The following is a 21,423-nucleotide window of genomic DNA, read 5'->3' as shown; positions in this document are numbered from 1 at the left end:
TAGCCCCCGATTGAACGTCCCTTTTTTTCCTCAGTCAACATCCTTTCAAGGTCTTCTATTATGCTGTAGTTATTGTTGGGGAACACATTCACATTTTAGACTGGCACAATAGCTTATGCACGGGAATGTATATTCACTGCCTCCGCAGCCTCATCGAGGGCAGCTTTCCGGGAGAGCACCTCCCAATCCGTGCATTAAAACAATCTTTAAGGAAAACATAATTTGCATTCTCACCCTATTATTTTACATTTTTTATTGGCTTTTCCTTCCCTTTGAACAGGCTGCGTGGTGTTGTCATTGGCCGTGCTTAGTGGGGGCTTTTCAATTGGGCATACGTTCCTTCAGATCACCTAACACGGACAGTGGCAATTCAAATCTTATTCTGATTTCGGGTCGGATTCGGGTTTTTAACCACGGCTCTATTTGAAGATACAGCAATGTAAGGACACTGCCATTTCAGAGTGGCTTTGCGGGATTTGAATGTAACCGTGACAAAGAGAAACTGTACAGAATTCCCCGGCAATGATATAATTTGTCATCTTTCTTTTTTTTATAGTGCATGCTCCCGTCGCACCCTCGGTAACAACAACAGTGTTGCGTGCGAGCGGAATACCGACGCAAAGGGTGACCTTTTCCAGAGACTTAAAGGCAACAGAGGAGCCGTTCACTTGTAGCGTCTGGCGTGAGCTCCTCCACAATGGATCCCGGAGCCAAGTCAACATTTAGATGTGTAACAAGAGGAGGGGTCTCGTCTGTCCGCTCAGTATTCCCCGCGTAGCCCGGTCGCCAGAACCGGCCTCCGCTTCAGACGCACTACACAATGCGGCCTCGCAAAGCTCTACTCGGGAACCACGGGCCGGAGCAGACGGAGAGAAAGATAGAAAAAATAAAAATAAATTCTCGAGGACTCGTCTGCTTCTCCTCGCAGTATCGTACGTTACAGAATGGGAATCAGAATCGGTTTATTTGCTCGAGTACTTTTTCGCGCACAAGCAATTTGTCATGGGATAGCTGGTGTACTGTAGTGCAAAAAGTTAAATCATAAAAACCAGACGGCGTCGAAAAATAACGTTTTTCTTACATTAAAGGCTATGGCAAGGGCTAAGTGGCAGCAATGATTCAAGTATTGACTGGATATGAATATGGTTGGATATGTGTGTGGATGATAAATAAAAGGATAATAATAATAAACATAGCCGCAGGCAGCAATACACAGGGTTCAGTTTAGTCGTGTTTGGTATGTATTACAGTTTTCCAGGGTCTCGGAAACGCAGCACGACTTTTCAGAGTTTACGTTGAACGCCGTTTATGTTGATCTGCTCCCCCCGGTCTGTCGTCTCGTGGTTGCTCATCTCGCGGGGCAACCACTATGCGGTCCACACAGATTGACTTTGAAACAACCGTCCATGTTTTTCTGTAAACCAGAACTTCTCATTGTCAAAACTCAGGTGTTGTCCGTGGAAATAGAGCTGCACTCTCAGTGCGGGCGGCCGTTTGCTGCCGTGTCGGGGAGTGATGACGTAGTGACGGAAACCTGACTGTTTGATGTCATGTGGGGCAATGATGACGGAGTGAGGTGATGACACGGTGACGACTGACTGTGATTATTTAGGCTTTTCCGGGTCCTTGTTTTTTCCGATGCGTTTAGAGTCCATGAAATGCATCAAGGACTCCTACAGTTTGTATGTTACAGGCACAGCGCCGCATCGAACACAGGGATAGATGTGAACAGAATGCCCTCTCTTACAAAAATAGGATAAAATATCAATCGAAAAGCCGTTGTCAAGCAGCGAAGACAATACACAGACACCTACACACACGCAATCCTTAACCCCTATGGAGTGATGGAGTCTACGCCACGCAGCTCGCACAGTGCGAACAGAGCCACGACCTGCACATACATAAGGTAGTGGATGATGATGGTGTCTTACTCAACAAACTCATTTCTCTTCACCACCCGACCGTAAGTTTGACAGCCATGGCGTGTCGGCGATGGGCTACTTCCGGTCAACTTTCATCGGTCCTGTGGGCTGGACCCCTTAGAATAATAATAATAATAATAATCATAATCATCTTCTTCGGGCTGCTCCCGTTAGGGGTCGCCACAGTGGACCATCTGCCTCCAATTCCTTCTGTTCTATGCATCTTCCTCCCTTACACCAACCGCCTGCATGTCCTCCCTCATCACATCCATAAACCCTCTCTTTGGCCTTCCTCTTTTCCTCTTGCCTGCCAGCTCAGCTTCCTCTTGCCACTGCCCTGACAAAGAAACCACAGACTGCATATTGAAAACCTTGATTGATTTTATTAGATATTTTTGGGGACTGATTACCGCATTGGAGAGGAGAGCTAGTGGTGGAGCGTGCGTGCGTGTGTGTGTGTGTGGGGGGGGGGGGGGGGGGTGGAGCTGGGTGGAGCGTGAACATATGTAAGAGCTAGATTAGGTTCCATCAATGAGCCTGGCTGTTTTCAGTGAGGACACGACACCGCCGGAGATTATCTGAAGCTGAAATAGCTCACAATAATTAAAACGCTCTGACACGCACCCCCCCCCCCCCCCCCCCCGACACACACACACACACACACACACTCCTCGTCCTTCATAATTCTCCACAACCCGGTGGAGGGCGGGACACGCACGCAAGCGGGTGCTGCCGTTCAAGGGCGTGCACCCGAGCATTCATAGTCAAAGTCACCTCGCCGAACTGAGACTGTTTCACCACATGAGCGCACACACACGCACACACACACACACACACACACTCGTTCAATATGCGACGGAGGCGCTCGCAGCGGATTTAGCTTTTTAACAATTTCAGTACAGGGATAGCTTGAGGTAGTCTTTATCATGATGAACACAATGCAAGTACATGGTGAAGCAGATGTTCAGTGGCGCCATCCCAGGTTTGAAAAGAGATGGGTTTTTTCAAATGTAAATCCTTTAAACTGACAAACCGGGCGAGTGGTTTTTGCTCGTGTAATGCAGGCGCTAAAGCTTTTTTTTTTTTTTCGTCCGACGCTGTTTAAATAACCAGCGTCTCGTTACATATGACGCAGCTCCTGGCTCGCATGCAGCAACCCAACAGCTCTGCTCGCCTGTGGGGAGGGGGGCAGGAAGCCTTCCAAGGCCGCTGATTACATCAGCTGGATTTCAGCGCCGGGGTGTTGTCGTGCCCGGTTGCGTAACAACGCCCACTGAAAAGATTTGAATAGAAACTTTCAAGGAGGCTGGGAGGTCTGTGTGTCTTGCTGGTTGCTGAGATGGCCTTTCAAGGACAAAGTCGGGACCTTTCCGTCTCCAGCTCCACCGCCGTGCTGTTATATCTTACTGTAATTCTGTCGATCCGAGGCGTTCACCGCCGAGGATCAAAATTATTGCCTGACAGGACGCTGGGCTGCATTTGCAAATTGACGGCGAAATACAGGTGGTGGGAGGTGCATATGATCTAGTCCAACCCACGGATTTATTTGGTTGTAGTCGTCAGCACTGATTTCATGCGAAAATGAGCAAGTATACGTTCATGTCGGCTAATTGTTACCCTCCTGCGTGCCTCGTGAAACAACCAGTGTTCCAACAGCTTTTATAAATTTGTTGCAACAGACGACAGCCACGAAAAAAAAGGTTGTGATTAAAGACAAATTACGAGTCTCCTGCAGTCACTTGTCACGCTAACGTAGAAGCGTAGGAAGATATATGCATCAAAAATGTATTGGTGTTTCCTCCTATCTCAGTAACCACAGAGCTATGTTGGAGAACGCTGGCATCCTCTGCAGTTGCAGGCGATGGCAGTCATTGCAGAATTCAAGTTACAAACATCTGCCACTGATAGAAAGATACGTTCTTACAATACAAGACACGTCTTGTAATATAGCATTCACAATATGGCAAATTAAAATGTTTTTATTGACTATCCTTCAGTCTATTTATCCAAAAATGCAATTACTCACAATGTTTATTGGATGTATTATGGAGGAGGATAAGCGGGACTGTTTGAATCTTAACTACTCTTGAGATTCACAAGCTGGTTTAGCGCCATTCTAAATTAGGGCCGACACAGCCATTACTCCTAAATGCTCCGGTTAGGAGCTACTCTTGTTCTTCAGATGTTTAGTGAGTCCACCCCCGGGGCCAGCGGGTGCGACCCAGGACCCTGTGTCCCGCTGCCTGGTGTTGGTACACTTGGCGTCGGCGGCCGGGATTGCACTTACGCACAGCTGTCATCATCTCTCGCCTGCTAGGCATCCGGCCCAGATTTGACTCTCCACTTCAGAGCTGATTAGATTTTTTTTTTTTCTTCCACCCCTCTCTCCCTCCCCTCCTAATACCGCCTCCCCCTCTCTCTATCTCTCTCCCTCTTGCTGTATCTCTCTCACCATCGTAGGCACTGTATCTTCCCTGTCTTCCTTTAGTCCTCCATATGTTAAGCGTTGGAATGCACGTTCCGCTAACTCTTCCAATGCAATTCCAATCCAGTCCACGTGTCCGATCCATATGTTTCAATTGATTATAGTCATATGATACCTGCGTGCGTGCGTGCGTGCGTGCGTGCGTGCTTGCGTGCGTGCGTGCGTGCGTGTGTGTTGGACCCCATGTTATCTTCCGAATGACCTTTAACACGGCAGAGCCTGAGAAATCCAAAGAGCCATGTATGGAGACGTCCGCCAGTTTATCTCACGTCTCCCTCCCGTCACACTGAGCCACGGCCCCGCGGATCTGCAGCTATTTCCGTGATAAGGTAAAGCGGAGCCTTGGAACAGGGGTATACACGCAAACGCCGCTGAGCAAGCAGCTGACATATGCGCTTATTTAATATTTTGCAAACAATTCAATAGTCATTTGACTAAGGAGCAGGCGGCGGGGGAGGGGGCGGTGAAAAGACAAAATAAGACAAAATAGGTTTGGTAGTTTGCCCCCGCGTGTGTCGAGCTTCATAATGGCCATTGACTCGCCTGCTCAAGGCTGTTTAGCATTTAGAAGAGGTGCGCTGGAATCCCTGCGAGATGCGAGTCCCTCATGGTTGTTTAAGCATAAGTGAGCATAAAACAGTGACCAGATTAATGAGCGGCAAGTCGCCTCTCCACCGGCTCTCACACCCACACTGTCTTCACATGGAGTGTTCCAACACATTCCCGGTCGATGTAGGGTGATATAACACACTCCCCCTCTTCAACTCGTCTTTTTTCTGTTGAAAAACGGCGATGTAGATTAGAATGCCCGGGCTCCGAAAGAAGCGGCGCCCGGGGAATGCTTTTTCGACAAGACAAGGACACAAATGCCTGGTGAGCGCTGCGCGGAGCTGCGCGCCCTTGGTGTGTTGTAAATATTTTGTGTTTGGTCTTTCAATCCGAGGCTGTTGGGGAGTACATCGATTGCTGGAACAAAGGGGCACACGTGGATAGAAGTCGGGATCGCCAAGTTACTCGCGTCACGATGCCATCACAATCTATTTCCCACGATAACAAGGGAGTCGCGACGCAGGCGATAGTGCCTGTATGCAAGATAGATTCTCAACTCGAATCATATGCTATATTAATTCCCAATGGATCAATCGATATATGGAGTAAAATATATATACTGTAAGGCGCCCATGTATTAATTATGTATCGCGATTCGAGGAAGTATCACTATATATTGCAGTGTCTGTTTTGTTTTATTTATCCCAACCCACCCCAAGCCATTTTTCGTACGTTGGAGAGCAAAGATCTGTACTGGAACCGTTCCAAACACACTATGGTTATCCCATTCAATATATTTCAATGTAGACGTGGAGGAAGAGATGGGAGAAACCCGGCCTCTCCTCCCCGTCAGAGACCACTGAGTGGCCAAGGCTTTTGGCTCTGATGCTCTATCCATCATTACTATAGTGTGTGTGTGTGTGTGTGTGTGTGTGTGTGTGTGTGTGTGTGTGTGTGAGAAAAGGAAAAGAAGAGTAATGGTGAGAGACGCTGGCAGTTTTCTCATGCCGTCACCGCCTCGAAGCTCAGAAATGACACCCAGTCAATTTTCAGGAGACAGACGAGTTCTCTCTGAACATCGTCCCACTCCAAGATGAGTACTAACCCCCCTCCAAAAGAAAAGACACGTCTGGACCCTCATTGTCTGCCAGCACTAAGTTCCCTTTCTTTGACATGAAAGGGGACTCAATGATTTCTATTACAGGACTTTATTGGGCACTTATTTGAGAGATTAGCCTTAGTAATTCTCTCTCCCCCCCCCCCCCTTTTTTTTTTGAGTCGGAAAGTCATGTAATTCGGCCTCATTCTCTGCTCATGTACAAATGGATGGAGGAACAGAAAGAAAATAATGGGGTCATTAGGCTGGAAACCGGTCCTTCAATCAGTAACCACTTCAAAAAATGTGACGCTATTAAGGGACAGGTCTCTTTGCTTTTCTTCTGAATATCGCCCCAAAATCCCGGTGATTTCAGCTGCGACTTGGCAAAATCGCCGGGTCGCCCGACGCACGCCGAAGGAACGGCAAGCCTCCGATTGTTCAATCCGTCGGAACGGCTCCGTGGGACCGCGCTCCTGGATTTCCTTTGAACGTCTGGATTCTGTCACGGCAGATAACCACCCCGGGGACGCGCCGAGCGGAAGCTACTCAGGGGCTCTGGCAGCGAGTTAAAGTGGAACGCAGATCCAGGACGAAGGCGATGCCGCTGAAGCCGTGAGGGTGGACCGGCCCCGCCTTTTTATTTCTTCTATTTTTATTCCGGGCTTTTCTTGTACACTCTCTTTCAAGGGGGGGATGTACTGTACATTGCGTCCGCTGCGGGACCGGAGTGAGTGTCACTCTGCGTTTTAATCATTCGACTTCCTCGGGAGGCGGGCGGGATTCTCCCGCAGTGGAAAGTGCTGCCTAGTTAGGCCCAGAGAGCAGCCAAGGAGACTCAGCAGACCTGAAATAAAGAAAGGGAACAGGACGGAGAGAGATTACCCCATGTACAATTCCCCAGGGTTTAAAGCCTCACGAGCAGTCGGCGATGGTGGTACATGCTTGTCACACCCTGCAAGACCACAATGCAGTCAAACAGCAGAGCAGCCGTGACGGAAAAGGAGACGCCGAGATGTGGGGAAATTGGAGGGGAGGCAATTATTTCCTCAGCTGTTGCAGCTTGTCCCTTGTAATGTTATTTTACTTGGTTGCCTGAGTGTACGCTCTGTTGGTGTCCAAGCGAATATCTACAAAACTGCTGTTAAACAGGACCATTAAGCATTTGGCCCATTATGGTCACCTTCACCACAAGGGCGTCAAGACTGTTTTGAAATTGTAGCTGCGCGCAAAAGCCTGCTTATGCCAAGGACTGATTGGTTACACCGTGAGAGTTTTCACCTCAAAGTAACGATTACAGCTGTTTTTGCGCTTCACGCCCGCCTCTCTCACCGCGGGGGGTCGAGTTAGAAAAGCAAAAACACTCTGCAGTTGTCTTGGGAGCGAGGTGGGTATCAGCTGGCGGCCGACCACTGAAAAGAGCCCTTGAAAACGATCTGCCAGTAATTAGAAGAATCAAAGACCGACACCTTCCGTGTGCGAGTCTCCCTCCTCCTCTCTGCATTTTGTTTTTCTTCCTTCCCTCACTCACCCTCTGGCCTCTCTATCTCTCTCTCTCTCTCTCTCTACCTACTGTATCTCGTTTTGCCGCTCTCTTCCCCTCCATCTCGGAGGGATTAGAGCCTTTAGATGAATGAGAATTCTGATAAGCACATGCTCCTCATTCTGCGGGTGGCGAGGGGGCATTTGCCTGAGTAACTTCTTTCATTAACACCAGATCAGGTTTTTGGCTGTTCCCGGTAGAATACTTAGATGTCATTACGTCAAGAGGGACAGCACGGCTCGTGCTGAGCTCACTTTTTGTCAGGTCCTCTGCTTCGTCCTGTTTAATTTAATTCATTTCCTTTTTTCCACTCAGTGTGTTACTCTTACTCCATCATCTCCGTCCTCCTCTAGGAAAACTTTGCTGCTAATAATCTAGATGTCCAGTAAGTGCTGGTGGGCTAAGCAGTCTGTTAAAAATGATGCACTTTCCCAGAGTCACTGCATTTACCAGAGGGCTTAGTCGGTGGATCTCAATGGTGAACACTCATGGCTATATGTTGGCGTGAAGTTTCTGTTATAAATCCACCCCTTGTTGATTGAGTCACGACTATGTAGTAAAAACTATAGCCACTGTTGTGCAGTTGTTCTACTTAGTTCTGCAAACTGACCACATTTAGCAATTGGAAACCCTTCAAATATATAAATTGTTGTCTATGAAAACATAGGATTATGTAAAACAAATACTTGGTTGTCAGTTTCCTTTGCAGCACTATCAGCTTTGCGTGGCGTGTTCAGGGCCCTGCTGCACAGAGACACAGAAGACGATGTTGTAGACACCAGGTTATTGTAGAGAGAGGGCTAGTTGGAACAAGCTCAGGAGCAGATAGAACATGTCATGACAAGGGCTCCTCTCCTGAGTGTGTGTGGGGATGGGGATTTTACCTGTTGCTCGTTAGACCAACCAACGAGCAACAGGTATGCAGCCACTCTGATCCCAATCACCTTCCATCCAGGTCAGGTGTGGCTGCTCAACCAAACCATCCCCACACCACACTTTGGTTGTGTCTTACAGTTAATTTTGTTGATTTCACAGTGTATTGGCTTTAGAATAATGACCCCATCGAAATTTACATTCATTCCCTATAAGCCTCTATCACTATGCATTCGGACTGCCACTGGGTACGAACTCCAGGGAAAATGATAGATTTAGGGCAGTGTATCACAGGAAGTGTGTCAACCAGTGTGCAACAATTAGCGGAAATGGTGGATGGTGGAGCAATCTACTCCACATAGATCATAAACCCTTGAAAATAAAATGACTCATTGAAATCGGTTGAGAAATGTAAGTGTTATAGTGCTTTTCATCCAGAAAAACTGCAGCTCCTCCATTTACTTGTGTTTGTTTACAGGCCAGTCTTGCACGTTCCAATATCGCAGCAACGCACTGAAGCAGTCAATGCGGCAGCTATATATATATATATATATATATATATGTGTGTGTGTGTGTGTATGATTGCGCAACCAAAATATATCAAATTAAACTAGAATTGTGACAATTTAATTTGCCTCTTCAGCGAACACGCTTCTTTCTTCTCATTTCCAAAAGTGGTGTTGATCGCAGAGCGCTCTGAGGAAAACATAAAGTGATCCGGCTGTCTTTGCGACGGAGGCGCCATAGTGGTCTGTTATCCTTTTAACCTTTTTACAGTTTGGTTTAAAGCACCCCGTGGTCTAATTGTAGGCTGAAGCGCTGTCTCCACATACAGTCGAGGTTGAATGTTACGCACACGGTCATCCATACTGTCCTCAGATACTCCTAGAAGCCATTTCTGTGGCCATTTCTCTTCTGAAACGTGGTTTCTAAGCACTATGCAGTAGCTGAGTACACTTCAGTCAACAGGAGTAAGCCGGTGCGTCGCGGCTGGAGTTGGTGTTACAAACCACGTTGGCACGTGGACGTCACTAACCCCTTCGGGTTAAATGAAAAAGATTATCAATAAAATCAATCAGATAAGGTTGTCAATAAGATTGATAAAATACTATCTTATCTTATCTCAAACGTGGTTGACACCCGCTGAGGTGCTTCTTTCACTGGGAACTTTATTCACAAGCACAAAGTCAATGTATACTAGCAGTGTTATTATTGTAGGGCTGGGTCAGACAGAACAAGCTTCTTCCTCCCTCACTCCTCAGACCGGCAAACACCTTCCCGGTGACCTACCCAGTCCATGATGGCCCGCGTTGGCCCCCCCTCCACCCTACTCCCTCAAGGGCGTTCTGTATTTGTTATTCCGCCCCTCGGAGTGAAAGGTCTCTGCTGGCCGCCAGGTTGTATATCCTGGGCCATTAACAACCTGACAGGAGGGGTTAGTCTGACTGGCATGTTTATTGTTCTGGTGACCGGCCGCTGCTAATGAGGCCCTTACCCGCTCGCAGAATTAGCCCCGGCGTCGCGGCAAAAGCACATACGATTCATAGCAGGAGCGCCGAGATATTGGTGCCGAGCGCGAGTAGGACGGAGGAAAAAACACTTTGCCTTCTCTCACTATCTATCAGAGCACTTTCACTTGGCGTCGCTCTATGTGTCAAGTCTGAAAGGGGTTTCGCACCGGAACGCGGTCACTCTCCTGGTAAGAGCGATCCAGTCTTTTACCACCTGTTCCGCTAATTATCAGCAGTGCCGGTGTTGGCTTCATTAGGGACAGAGATACGCCTGATAACAGAAGGGTCTATTGATGGAGTGAGGTATGAGCGAGGTGCTAAACGTCCTCACTTACACCACAATGCCCAACAGATTAACCTCTCACGTTAGGACTAATTGCATCAACAAATCAAATGTAAGAGTGTGTTTTACCAATACCCCAATATCGACAGCCATTTCATCTTTGCAAACAACGAAGAACCATGAGTAATGTGGATATTATGACCAAGCAGGGAGAGGCAATGATTAGAACAGCTACAACATTCTTGGCCCAGAAAATTCCATTACTTTACTGTAATGCAGCCTCAAAGGCAACATTTAAGTAAATTAACGATATCATGACAACCAAAATACCAGACGATATCTAGTCTTTTATCACAATTTTGATATGATACAAATTTGGATGGCTGCATCACCGGCTGCACAGAGGTAACATACATAGCAGCATATTTGCAGTGTGTCTGACCTTATACACCATTAACATTCATAAGGCCCTAGACTACATGACATATAGGTTTTGCTTCTCATACCTTTATTATTATTAGGGATCCAGCCTGCCTGACACTGACATTGTTATTGTTTGGAATTTTATTATTGTTATTCTCCTTGGCATTTTTTGGGCTTAAGGTGTCTGGAACACGACAACACGACGCAGTTGAGGGCTTGTATGAACCGGGACGCCTCAGACATCTCGTGGTTCACGTTTCATCCATATGGATTAACATTCGAAAGCAGGGTTTTGTGACAAACTGATGAAATTTGACCGGAAGTTGCTGACCGTTCGTGCGTCGCCGACATGCCAAGGTTATTAAACTTGTGGTCGGGTGTTGGAGCGAGATGAGCTTGTGGAGCGGGACGACATTTTATCCTATTTTTTGTAAGAGAGGGCATTGTGTTCACATCTATCCCTGTGTCCCTCCCTACTTTTCCGGATTCGAGGAAGTCGTAACATACAAACTGTAGGAGTCCACGATGCGTTTCGATGAAATCATGACCGCGTCATTACCTCACTCATTCATCGATCCAAACCTCCAACGTGGCTAACTTTATGATTTATTCGACAAGCGATATACATTGTTGTTGTACTGTGTGTTGTACCAAAGATACACGTTAATGGAATCATTAAATATTATCTTCATCCAAATCTTAAGTTCATACCTCAAAAGATGAATGTTTATTTCTATTGCTGCGTTTGAGTCGTGGCTTGACCAGGGTGCTATAAATGCTCCCGCCATGTCGCTCCAGAGTGGGGAAGTTGAGCTCGCTTTTCTTCTTAAGCTGAGTTTAGTTTGTTCATTTATTTTCCTATCTATGTATGTTTATATCACTTTTTCCCGCATTTTGCTTTTTGCCCATTTATCTATCCTTTGGGACAATAAATACCACCTAATTATTTCACCCGACCTGTGTATCTCGTGCTTTGCTTGGTCCGACCCTCACACCGATATAGACGTGCTGCTCTAAGCGGTGGTGTGTTTCGAGTGTGTGTGTGTTACATAAACTATCTGTTTGACATTCTGAGTCTCCTAGTGTATTACAAAGTGTACACACTCGTCTTCTGGAAAGCTTCTTCTAATTCTCGCCGTGACATTAATGTCGTGGTTTGAATCCTCCTCCTCCTCCTCCTCCTCCTCCTCCAAGGAGCAAACAACCGAGCGAGGGGAAAACAGGGAGGCGTCGCCGCGGAGAGAGCGAGCTCCTCTTAGAGCCTTCATTATCATGAAGGCGTTGTTTGCCGTAGCTGCTTAAGCATGCATTTATGTCCGAACTGTGGGCGCCTCCTCTCGCCCCTCTCACTCCTCATGTTCTCTCCCTTCACGCTACACAAAGTTGTACTTCAACTGCGCATCAGCAATTAAAAAGGAAAGTGCTATTTATACTTTTCCTGGTGCTGTTCCAAGAAATTGATGTACTGTATGCATCTTTCAGTGATTGAGGGATGGACACACAGTGTGACATACACACACATACATACACACGTACATACATACACACACACACACACTGTGTGTTTTTCTGGGTTGCTGTGTATTTCTAATCGGTGAAGGGCACATTTCACTTCATTTAAGTTTCCAAACTCTATGGCTGAAGCTTTTCCTCCGTATCCAAGCATTTCCTCCGATTTAAGACTTTCCATCAAGGCTATCTCTGCATCTTGACATTTTTATTGTCATGTACATTCTCCTGCAGAGTGTGTGAGTGTGTGAGTGTGTGAGTGTGTGTGTGTGTGTGTGTGTGTTTGTGTGTGCCTTATTTTACTTTTATTTGCTTAGAGTAGATAAATATCACTTTCCACCCTCCAAGTCAATTTTGGATCACTGACAGCATGTGTAAATATGGTGTGTGTGATGGGAATATTTGATCTCAAACCAAGCTTATTGAGCAGTGGTAACCCAACACAATTTTCCTGGGAATTACCCTAATTACCAGTAAGATCAGATTTTTAGCCAGTTCTTTAGACATTGTACCCTCAACAGCTATCCGTATTTGAAGCGCATAGCCACAAACTTTACAGGTGACGCTGAGGTTTAGGTTACATTTCGAGGGCAGCACAGTGGAGTGGTACCGAACAAAAATGAATCAATTGTTGGTGAAGGCAAAAATGTGGTCGGGATGTTGCTGTAGTTGTGTGCTACACCTTTCACATTAATGTAATGAAAATGTTGCGTTGATCGTCACATCCGCTTCCAATATGAGCTGAATGGATAGCTGAGGGAGGCGCTGCAGTCTCTGCTTTATGCATGTATTTTCAGGCTGCAGGTCGTCAAATAGCTGCTCCGCTTCATGTTAAACGGACCAATCATGCTTATCCTGGTGATTTATTTGTTTCCACGGAGGAATGTATGTTGCAGACATAACTGCTAATTGGTACCTCGTATGTCCTTGATCAAAAATATAATATGGATGCATTTTATGGAGAAGTTACTGACTGTTCACCAAGACTGTTTTTTTTTCTCACCACCCTATTATTTAGTCATAGAATTTAATTAAAAAGCATGAATCAAAAGGAAATTTCAATTAATTTTTTTGCAGTGGTGCGGTTTGGCAAGAAAATGTAAAATACCAGTAGGCTACTTGGCATTAAGGCTTTGCTGTTCAATATTTCCTGATTTTTCTGAAATACGGCTACTCAATATTTAAGCAGCTGAGGCGCAGCCAAGCTACCCTGGTGATTAAAGTAGAAAGCTGAGACAAGATACAAGGAAAATTATCTTAACTAAGAAAGATGAACCAAATCGGACATTTTGTAACCATGATTAACATAGGAGAGAGTCAATGGTTTAAAAACATTTTTTTAAGATAGGTAGCCATTTAGCCATCCATTGAGTGTGTCCATCATGTGAACATATCTATGATCTTAATAATGAGGACCTTTTTGCCCTTCTTTTGTATTATTATAATATGCATCGCCAGTCTACTAACTAATACAATCACTGTATTATTGCTTGTGTCATATATTGCCAAGATATATTTATTTCTTTGTTGCAGTTATATTATCATAACTCACTCAGTGCAGTGCATCATTATCAGAGCAGAACGTTGCTTATCTCCTGGGGGGGGGGTGTGAGCAGCAAGATGTTAAGTCAAAAGGAGAGTAATTATTGAAGGGCCTAATTGAGCAGCGCATGTATCCTTGGACCTCATATCCGACCCTCGCCGAACCCCTGAACCATAATAAGCCGCCTGGGGTGAACCCCCCCCCCATCCCTCCCCCAACAACCCCCCCCACTCCGTGTCACGCAAAGTTTGCCGCGTAATTAGTCCGCAGGCGCCGGCTCCGTGGACCAAGCTGTGAGAATCTGCCATTAGAGAATCTACTCTCCAACTACCGTTGGATTCTTGGCGAGTAGAGAGTGAGGAATGATGGAGGATCAGAAACGAGGGGGAAGCAAGAAAGGCGGCGGGATTAGATGGAGGGATGTGGAAGCATGTAAGGTCCAGAGCAAATATTTGTATCTATCTTTTTCTATCTAATATCTCAAATGATATTTATAGTACTCAAATTGCACTAATAGCCGTGCAACACAAATTGCACAGCAGCTGATAGAACGTATAGATTGTCTATACTTTATTTTCTGTACAATTTTATATTCTTTATATTCTATTCTTTCTTAATCTATGGTCGAATATAGGTTTCTCTAACTACAGCTCACTTGATCCAAACGCTTGGCGGCTGTGACAATAGGAATTTCATGGGAGTCATGAGAGAAGACTTGGAAAAAAGAATTGATTGAACAATATGGCAACGTCGGCGAGGGGAGTCCTTCAATAGCTTTTTCATTTATTTATCTATCAAAGGTGGATGGATGGCATCCACCCCCAATTTAACCCCTGGCTAATGCCACAGAATCGATGCAGAGGTTCCTCTCGGGGCGGATCAACGTTGGTTTGGGAAACAAAGAGCTTTGGATCGAGGGGAACGGCCACTTAGTCTTCCTTCGTCTCCTCGCCCCCTATTCACTCACTTAAAATACACCCAGAACGCGGCTTCGCCATCTGCAGAAGGCCACGCCATATATCCACATCCACTTTTACTGCTTGCCAATAAGAAATGAAAGTAACTCTAATGCTTGCAGGCAGACCAAGTGATATATAGGAGTATTTCTGCTATAGGAGGGCCCCGGTAATTTATTGACAGCAGCGGTTGTGCGTCGGTCGGCGCTGAGTGATGTCCCCTGTCACCGGCGTCGCATTCGGGAATCTATCAAGGGCTAATAATTATTTGTACATTTACGACAAGGGCTCAGGCTTAATGGATCGATTCCCCTCGTGCTCCTATTCCCATTCGGGCCATGGATTTCCTGCCATTCCTATGAGGGATCTGGCGATGGAGAGAACGGGGTGGCCATTTCTCTCCGTCAGCCTCAATGTCTGTCTGTCCATCTGTTGCCCTGTCGGTTCCTCTTTCTCCTCCTCTCCTTCTGCGGCTCTCTTCTCCTCCCCTCCACCCCTCCAAGCCTCCCCCTCGGAGAGACATTCCCGGCCGGTCCAATATTACCTTCCGCGAGGGATGACTCAACAAAGCTCCAGTGTGTTTTTCATTCTCTTTCGCTCGTTTCGTGTTGCTCCATCAGACAGATCTGTTGGCTCAGATCTGGTACTTTGTCGGCTAATAATTTGTCAGCGAGCGTCGGCTGCTGTTTTACCTGAATGTGATAAGGCACTCGAGCTTGTGTCTAAAATGAAGCAACTTCACCAAGTGCACACGTGCGCGTCCATTAGTGCACGTCCGTAACCACAGTCCACCCCTATGGGATGTTTAATGCGGGCGGACCACAATGCTACATGCAAAGCTGGAATGGCTGTGTTTAACTTGATGCTATTGTTTAATACATAATATTTTTTTTATTTAAAAAATGTATATGTATGTATGTGTATGTATATCTATCTGTGTGTGTGTGTGTGTCTATATATATATATATATATATATATATATATATACATACATACACACACACACATACAGTTCCTACTGTGTCACTTTGAGCTTGTGGTTTTTATTTCAATATTACTTTGTATTTTGTAACAAGGTGTCATTGTGAGCACGTCTGGCATTTCATGTCAAAGACTGGGTGGGGAAAAATGGTTATTTTTAAAGTGATTTCTCTGTAAGTAGAACTCTTTGAGAGAGGCATAAAACTACACTAAACTTTCCCTGGCACAGCGTTGTTTCGTTCTTTGATATGAGTTCATTTGAATGATAGATGCACTTCAGAGAAAACACTGGACGGATGGCATCTAATCACCATATCACAGGTTAGAATTCAGATGAGGTCCTCTGCCGTCTGTTAGGCATTGTCTTGCTGCCATCCCTCCCCTCACTCGCCAACATACACTACTACGCTCCAACTACTGGTCTGGTTAATTTAAATGTATTTCATTAGTGAAGAGCTGAAGGATGTCAATGGACAACAGCGTGGACATTCATGTTCTCCATATGCAATATATATATAGTACAGTATATATACAATACATACAATATACAATATAAAATCTGTTCAAGTGAGGAATAATTGAACCCTAGTAGTTTAATGAGACTTAGAATTAGAGCTAGTCTAGTACTAATCATTAATTGAATCCTGTCATTTATACTTCATAGTGCAAAGTAGGACTGTACACATTGTAGCTCAACCAAAGTTGTCAGCAAATATCAGTTGTATTGGGCAAAGACTACAGGTTACAACTTCATGTTGTGACGAAGTACTTAGTGTTTTATAGATGTTACAAGATTCAATTCACGATTCAAGAGGTTTATTCGTCACATACATATACAGTACATACTGTATATTCATACATATATTCAGTGAAATATCCTTGCAACGCACCCGGAGATTATGCACAAAAGTTACTAAACCAAACATAATAGCTAACCTAATTCCTACCTAGCAACTAACTGAAACTAACGGATTCCTAAAACGTAATGCAGTAAGTGAATAGAATTATATTAATAAAATAAGACTCAAAACATAGTACAAAGTGGGGGTACAAAATAGAAGGGAATAGAGTTATGTATTCTCCTAACCGGGCTTGGCAAGAGATCGATGGGAGATTGGCACAGTCGCCTGCTCGGCCACGCCCACTAACCACGCCCCTGCCCCACTCCCCGGCCGAGGAGGTTTTTTTTGGTTTTTCTGTTAGTTTTTTGTTAAAAGACCCCTCGGACACTGATACGCGGTTTCCCAAATTAAGGCCGCAGACGAGGTGCAGTGATGAATATAGTGTCACCGTTTTCTCATGACTTTATCGCCCGGTGTCAGCGGTGATTTAGTGCTCCCTCTGTTGGGAAGGTGCAGCTCCCTCTCAGAGTCCTTAAGCGTAAACCCGCGCTGTCGAGGTTCTTGTTTGCTGTGATTCATCACGAATTTACATATTTTCACGTTAGGTTGGAAATCCTTTAAGGTGGAGTTTGCTTAGCCCGATCTAAGTGACTAATTTATGAGTGATACAATTTTCCTTAATGTTAAAGAAAAATCCTGCTTTAGGCTACGGCAGATATTGTTCCGGAACTGCGTTTTTTTTTTTTTATTATTAATTTATTTTTTATTTTTTCCTCTCCCTCTGCTGGAGTTGAGTGATAAGCCACGCTTCCCACTCCGAGCAGGATATGAGATCTTGGCGGGGACGCATACGTTTTTCCGCGAGGAGGCTGAGATGCCTATCCGCTCCACGTTCTCCCACTCCTGGTGACATTTCACGGTGTCACTTTTAGCCACGCGCTACTTGCCGCCACGCCCTCTGATTACAGTTTGCTCAGAGGAAATCTCATCTCTTCAGCATATCGCTCCTTCGGCTAATGGCTGTGACCCAAACGGGGAAGTCACCTCGGTCCCGGAGCCTCCCGTGGGCTTCGGCATAAACCATCAAGTCATACCGGAACTGTTCAAATGATACAGTAGATCTTGTACAGTCATGTATAGAACATTCAAAGCTCATGTTTGAAAATACTGTGCATTCATCGACCTGTGGGATATTGTGGTGTCAAAGCATCTTACATAAAAACAATAAGATATAGAATGATAAAAGAATAAAAAGGGTAAATAAAAAAAAATGGTATATACAGTCAACCTAACAATATATCGGAAAAATCTAAAAATAAACATTGAAGAATAAAATTTGGCAATACACAAAAAACAATCATAAACAATAAAACTAAACCTTAAAAAATAAACAATATACCTAAAGAATGTAAACAATACATTGCTGTTAATATCACCAATTAACATTCTGACAGGAATGAATCGACTGATCGTATGGAGCATCGGTCAAAAATAGGGAGCCATTCATATGTACTATCCCCATTCCTTGACTATAGAAGTGGACAACAGCGTTCGGCCGCATTTTAATGTTTGGTGTAGAAACGGCAGAGATTGCGGTTGGAGAGGTTCAAAGTGAAGCAGAAAAGCAGACTTCTAACCCTCCCCCGTGTCCTTCTGTTTCCAGTGCCGTCGTTCTGGGGCTTGGTGAACTCCGCCTGGAACCTGTGCTCCGTGGGGAAGAGGCAGTCGCCCATCAACATTGAGACCAGTCACATGATCTTCGACCCCTTCCTCACGCCCATCAAGCTCAACACCGGCGGACGCAAGGTAAGGGCGTGCACGCACGCACGCACGCACACACACACACACACACACTTTGGCAGATACAAAACTAACATTCAAGCATTCTTAACATGTAAACCCTCTCTCTCTCTCACACGCACTCACGCACACACACACACTAGGAGGGTAACCCTCAGGCTTTATCACAATATGATACCCATTAACAAGGCTTTGATATGATATTGAGCAATATTCTGCCAAGATATGGCATGATTGAACACCACAGCTCACATTCGATATGTAAGCTTAAAGGGGACCTATTATGCTTTTCCTTATTTTCTGTCATATATATATAAGGTTACAATGTCGGATGTTCGCTCGGGCTTCCAACCGCTCTGAACGCTCGGTTTTCCAAAGGTGTTTTTCTCCCTTGCACGAGCTGAGGTCAGCTCGTGACGAATTTCTTTTCATGGTCATCTGCTCCATCCGATCAGCTGTGCTTTTCTCCAAAGAAAACCAATTAAAACACTGTTTATATTGTATATGTATTTATTGTGTTTTATTGGTTCTACATTTCTATTGGTGTCGTGTCTCCCACAAGCCTGGAGCACGGCAAAGAAAGTCGGAACAAACTTTTAAATGAGGCCCCCTAGATCGAAAATCAATGATTCAGATTCAGCGACAGATAAGGTGAAATCAGTGAAAGTTGCAGAGTAAATGAAAGAGTCCGGAGTAAAGCTCAAACCACACTGAAACAGCCCGTTTTAAAATTCCGGGTTTAGAGGCATGTCAAAATGGCTAGAATGCATAATCTTAATGGTATTTTCTGCAAAAAAAAAAAAAAAATCAAAAACATGTTTTGGTGACCTCAGAAACTTAAATGTGTAAAAGGAGCATAATAGGTTCACTCAACATTTGCAAACAACAGGTTTAAACAGATTTTTTTTTTTTTACTTTATATTTAAAATGGTAATATTTATTTGCTGAATCTGAATACAAAAAGCACAGTTTCATTTCAAGCTATCTATGGCAGCAAATCCATGTATACCAGAACCCCAAACTCACACATGAGCTTTCTGGCATGCTGTGTGCAACACACACACACACACACACACACACACACGGAGTACATAATGTTTCCTCTGTTTGATGGATGCTGCTGCTTTGTTGATGTGCCTGTGTTTGTGTTGGCTGCTCTATCGACATGTTAAGGGCAGCCTCGCACAGCGGGGCGGCCATTGTCGGGCTTTGTTTTTTCAGCTGCGCTATTGTGCAGGTTTGGGAAGCATCTTAGCGGTGCATCACTGATCGATGCTTCCGACCACTGTTTCTGTCTGCAGACAAAGTAGGCTATTTGTTCCGAGGAAAGCTCTCCCGAGGAGATAACATGCAAAGCACTTTCTGAACCAATTCAACACCGCATTACGGTTCCAGACACCTGTGACTCAGGCGAACCTAAAAACCTTTTACATACATTAAGACCATATTTAAAGTGGAATGTTACATTGCATCTTTACAGCAAGGAGATTTTTTTTGTTTTTGTTTTGTATGAACCATCAGATCATGCCAAGGGCGGTACAGTATGTACAGTACATATGTCTGATTCCTTCCTAATTGGGATAACTTAGCAGATGGGCACAATCTGACGAGGTTCGAGGGTTAATGCTGTGGTTAGCTTTTGTTGTTGTGCGCCGGGCGGCGAGCACATGCCCAGCCATGGGCAGCGATGGGAAGCGGCGTCAAGCCGGCCCCGACGCAAAACATCCCGTGGCAGCAGAGACGACGTGAATCCCTGTTGGGTCAGCTTAATTGTCCCCCAGAATGGACTAAAAACAAAAAAGGGCGGGGGCAACTGGTCGAGGGGGGACAGCGGGGTGTGCATAGGTTTAAGCTCAAGCGTTAAGGAATAATGTTCTAGTCATGGAGATCCAAACACCGGGTGCGTTGATGTTTTTTGGACGGCGGTATTTATGTTGTTTTTCTTTCTATTGCTCACTTGTGTGTAGCTGATTTGGCAGGCTTGGGAGTCCCTGATTTATTGGACGACAGCCAAGCAAAAGCTAAGCACAACTTTCCCATTCATCACAGGAAAAGTTTATTGGTGCACAAAAGCCATTTTGGACTCTCTCTCTCCCTCTCTCTCACTGTCTCACTCTCCTGTTTCTCTGTCTCTTTCTGCAGAGGCCTAAATGTAATCTGTGTCTCCATCTCTCTGAGCACCTGAGCTGTCAGCTGGTGAACACGGCGCTGGCTTCACCTTGTCAGCGCCGATTCATCCCCGCTCTGTCTCTGGCTGTTTGGCAGCCAGTCAGCCTTGGCCGGGCGCTCGCAACAAAGAGCTGGTAAAAGAGCTTTCTCCCACGGCTCCGGTGCAGCCCCCGCACACTGCCTCAACACAGAAAGCCTAAGACCACTTTGGGTCCTGGGGAGCGAGGAGAGAGAGGGGTGGAAACGGCAGAGATTGTCCGGCCCACACAGAGGAGGGCAGGGAGACTGTACAACAGAGAGAATTAACAAAAGAGTGGGAGCGGGAGAGATGGAGAGATGCACCATCCATTTAATGGCTTTGTGTGCAGCCCTCTATGGCAGGCTAATGAATACTTAAAGGAAATTAAATTGATCTCGGAATGGAAATATTAATTAACGAAGGGGAGACATGCGTCAAGGTTATGCTCACCGGATTGCAGGAATCAGTTATTTAAATGTCGCCATTAATTGAATATTTACTCGCGTATAGATGAGCCGCAATTACTTTAAGAGATTCAAATGAATTTAATCACTTTGGCGCTGGGGAGGAAAAAAAATTGGAGAGGTCAATTTTGGAATTGGGTACATCCCTTCATTAAGCGGGATGCTTTATTTTTGGAATGTTGCTGATGAAATAGTGCTGGGCGTCTCTCATTAGTGCTCATTTTACAAATGCTTTTACAAAATGAATGCAATGGAATCATTTTGCGCTCTTGAACCGATTTTGGTTGCTCACCTCGGCGATGTGAGCAGACCGGGGTGCTTGCGTTTGTTTTGCGATAGCAAAAGAACAAAATTCATCCGCAATCAGCTCTTGTTTGTGCCCAGGACACTTGAGACACGTCCGGTCCAGATGTGGAGCGGTAGTCTGTACTGTAGTCCACAGCCGGCACGGGGAC

General features: G+C 45.3%; 1 protein-coding gene across 1 annotated transcript in view; it reads left to right on the top strand.

Annotated features, from left to right (window-relative positions):
* Positions 1-21,423, top strand: part of ca10a (carbonic anhydrase Xa) — a 155,177-nt gene that overhangs the window by 43,656 nt on the left and 90,098 nt on the right. The window contains exon 3 of the mRNA XM_080021764.1: positions 18,180-18,322. Within this exon, the coding sequence (XP_079877890.1) occupies positions 18,180-18,322 (143 nt within the window). The remainder of the gene's footprint in view (positions 1-18,179; positions 18,323-21,423) is intronic.

The sequence above is a fragment of the Zeus faber genome, assembly GCF_960531495.2.
Source record: "Zeus faber genome assembly, chromosome: 20".
NCBI lineage: Eukaryota > Metazoa > Chordata > Actinopteri > Zeiformes > Zeidae > Zeus > Zeus faber.
This window is presented reverse-complemented; position numbering and strand designations above follow the sequence as displayed.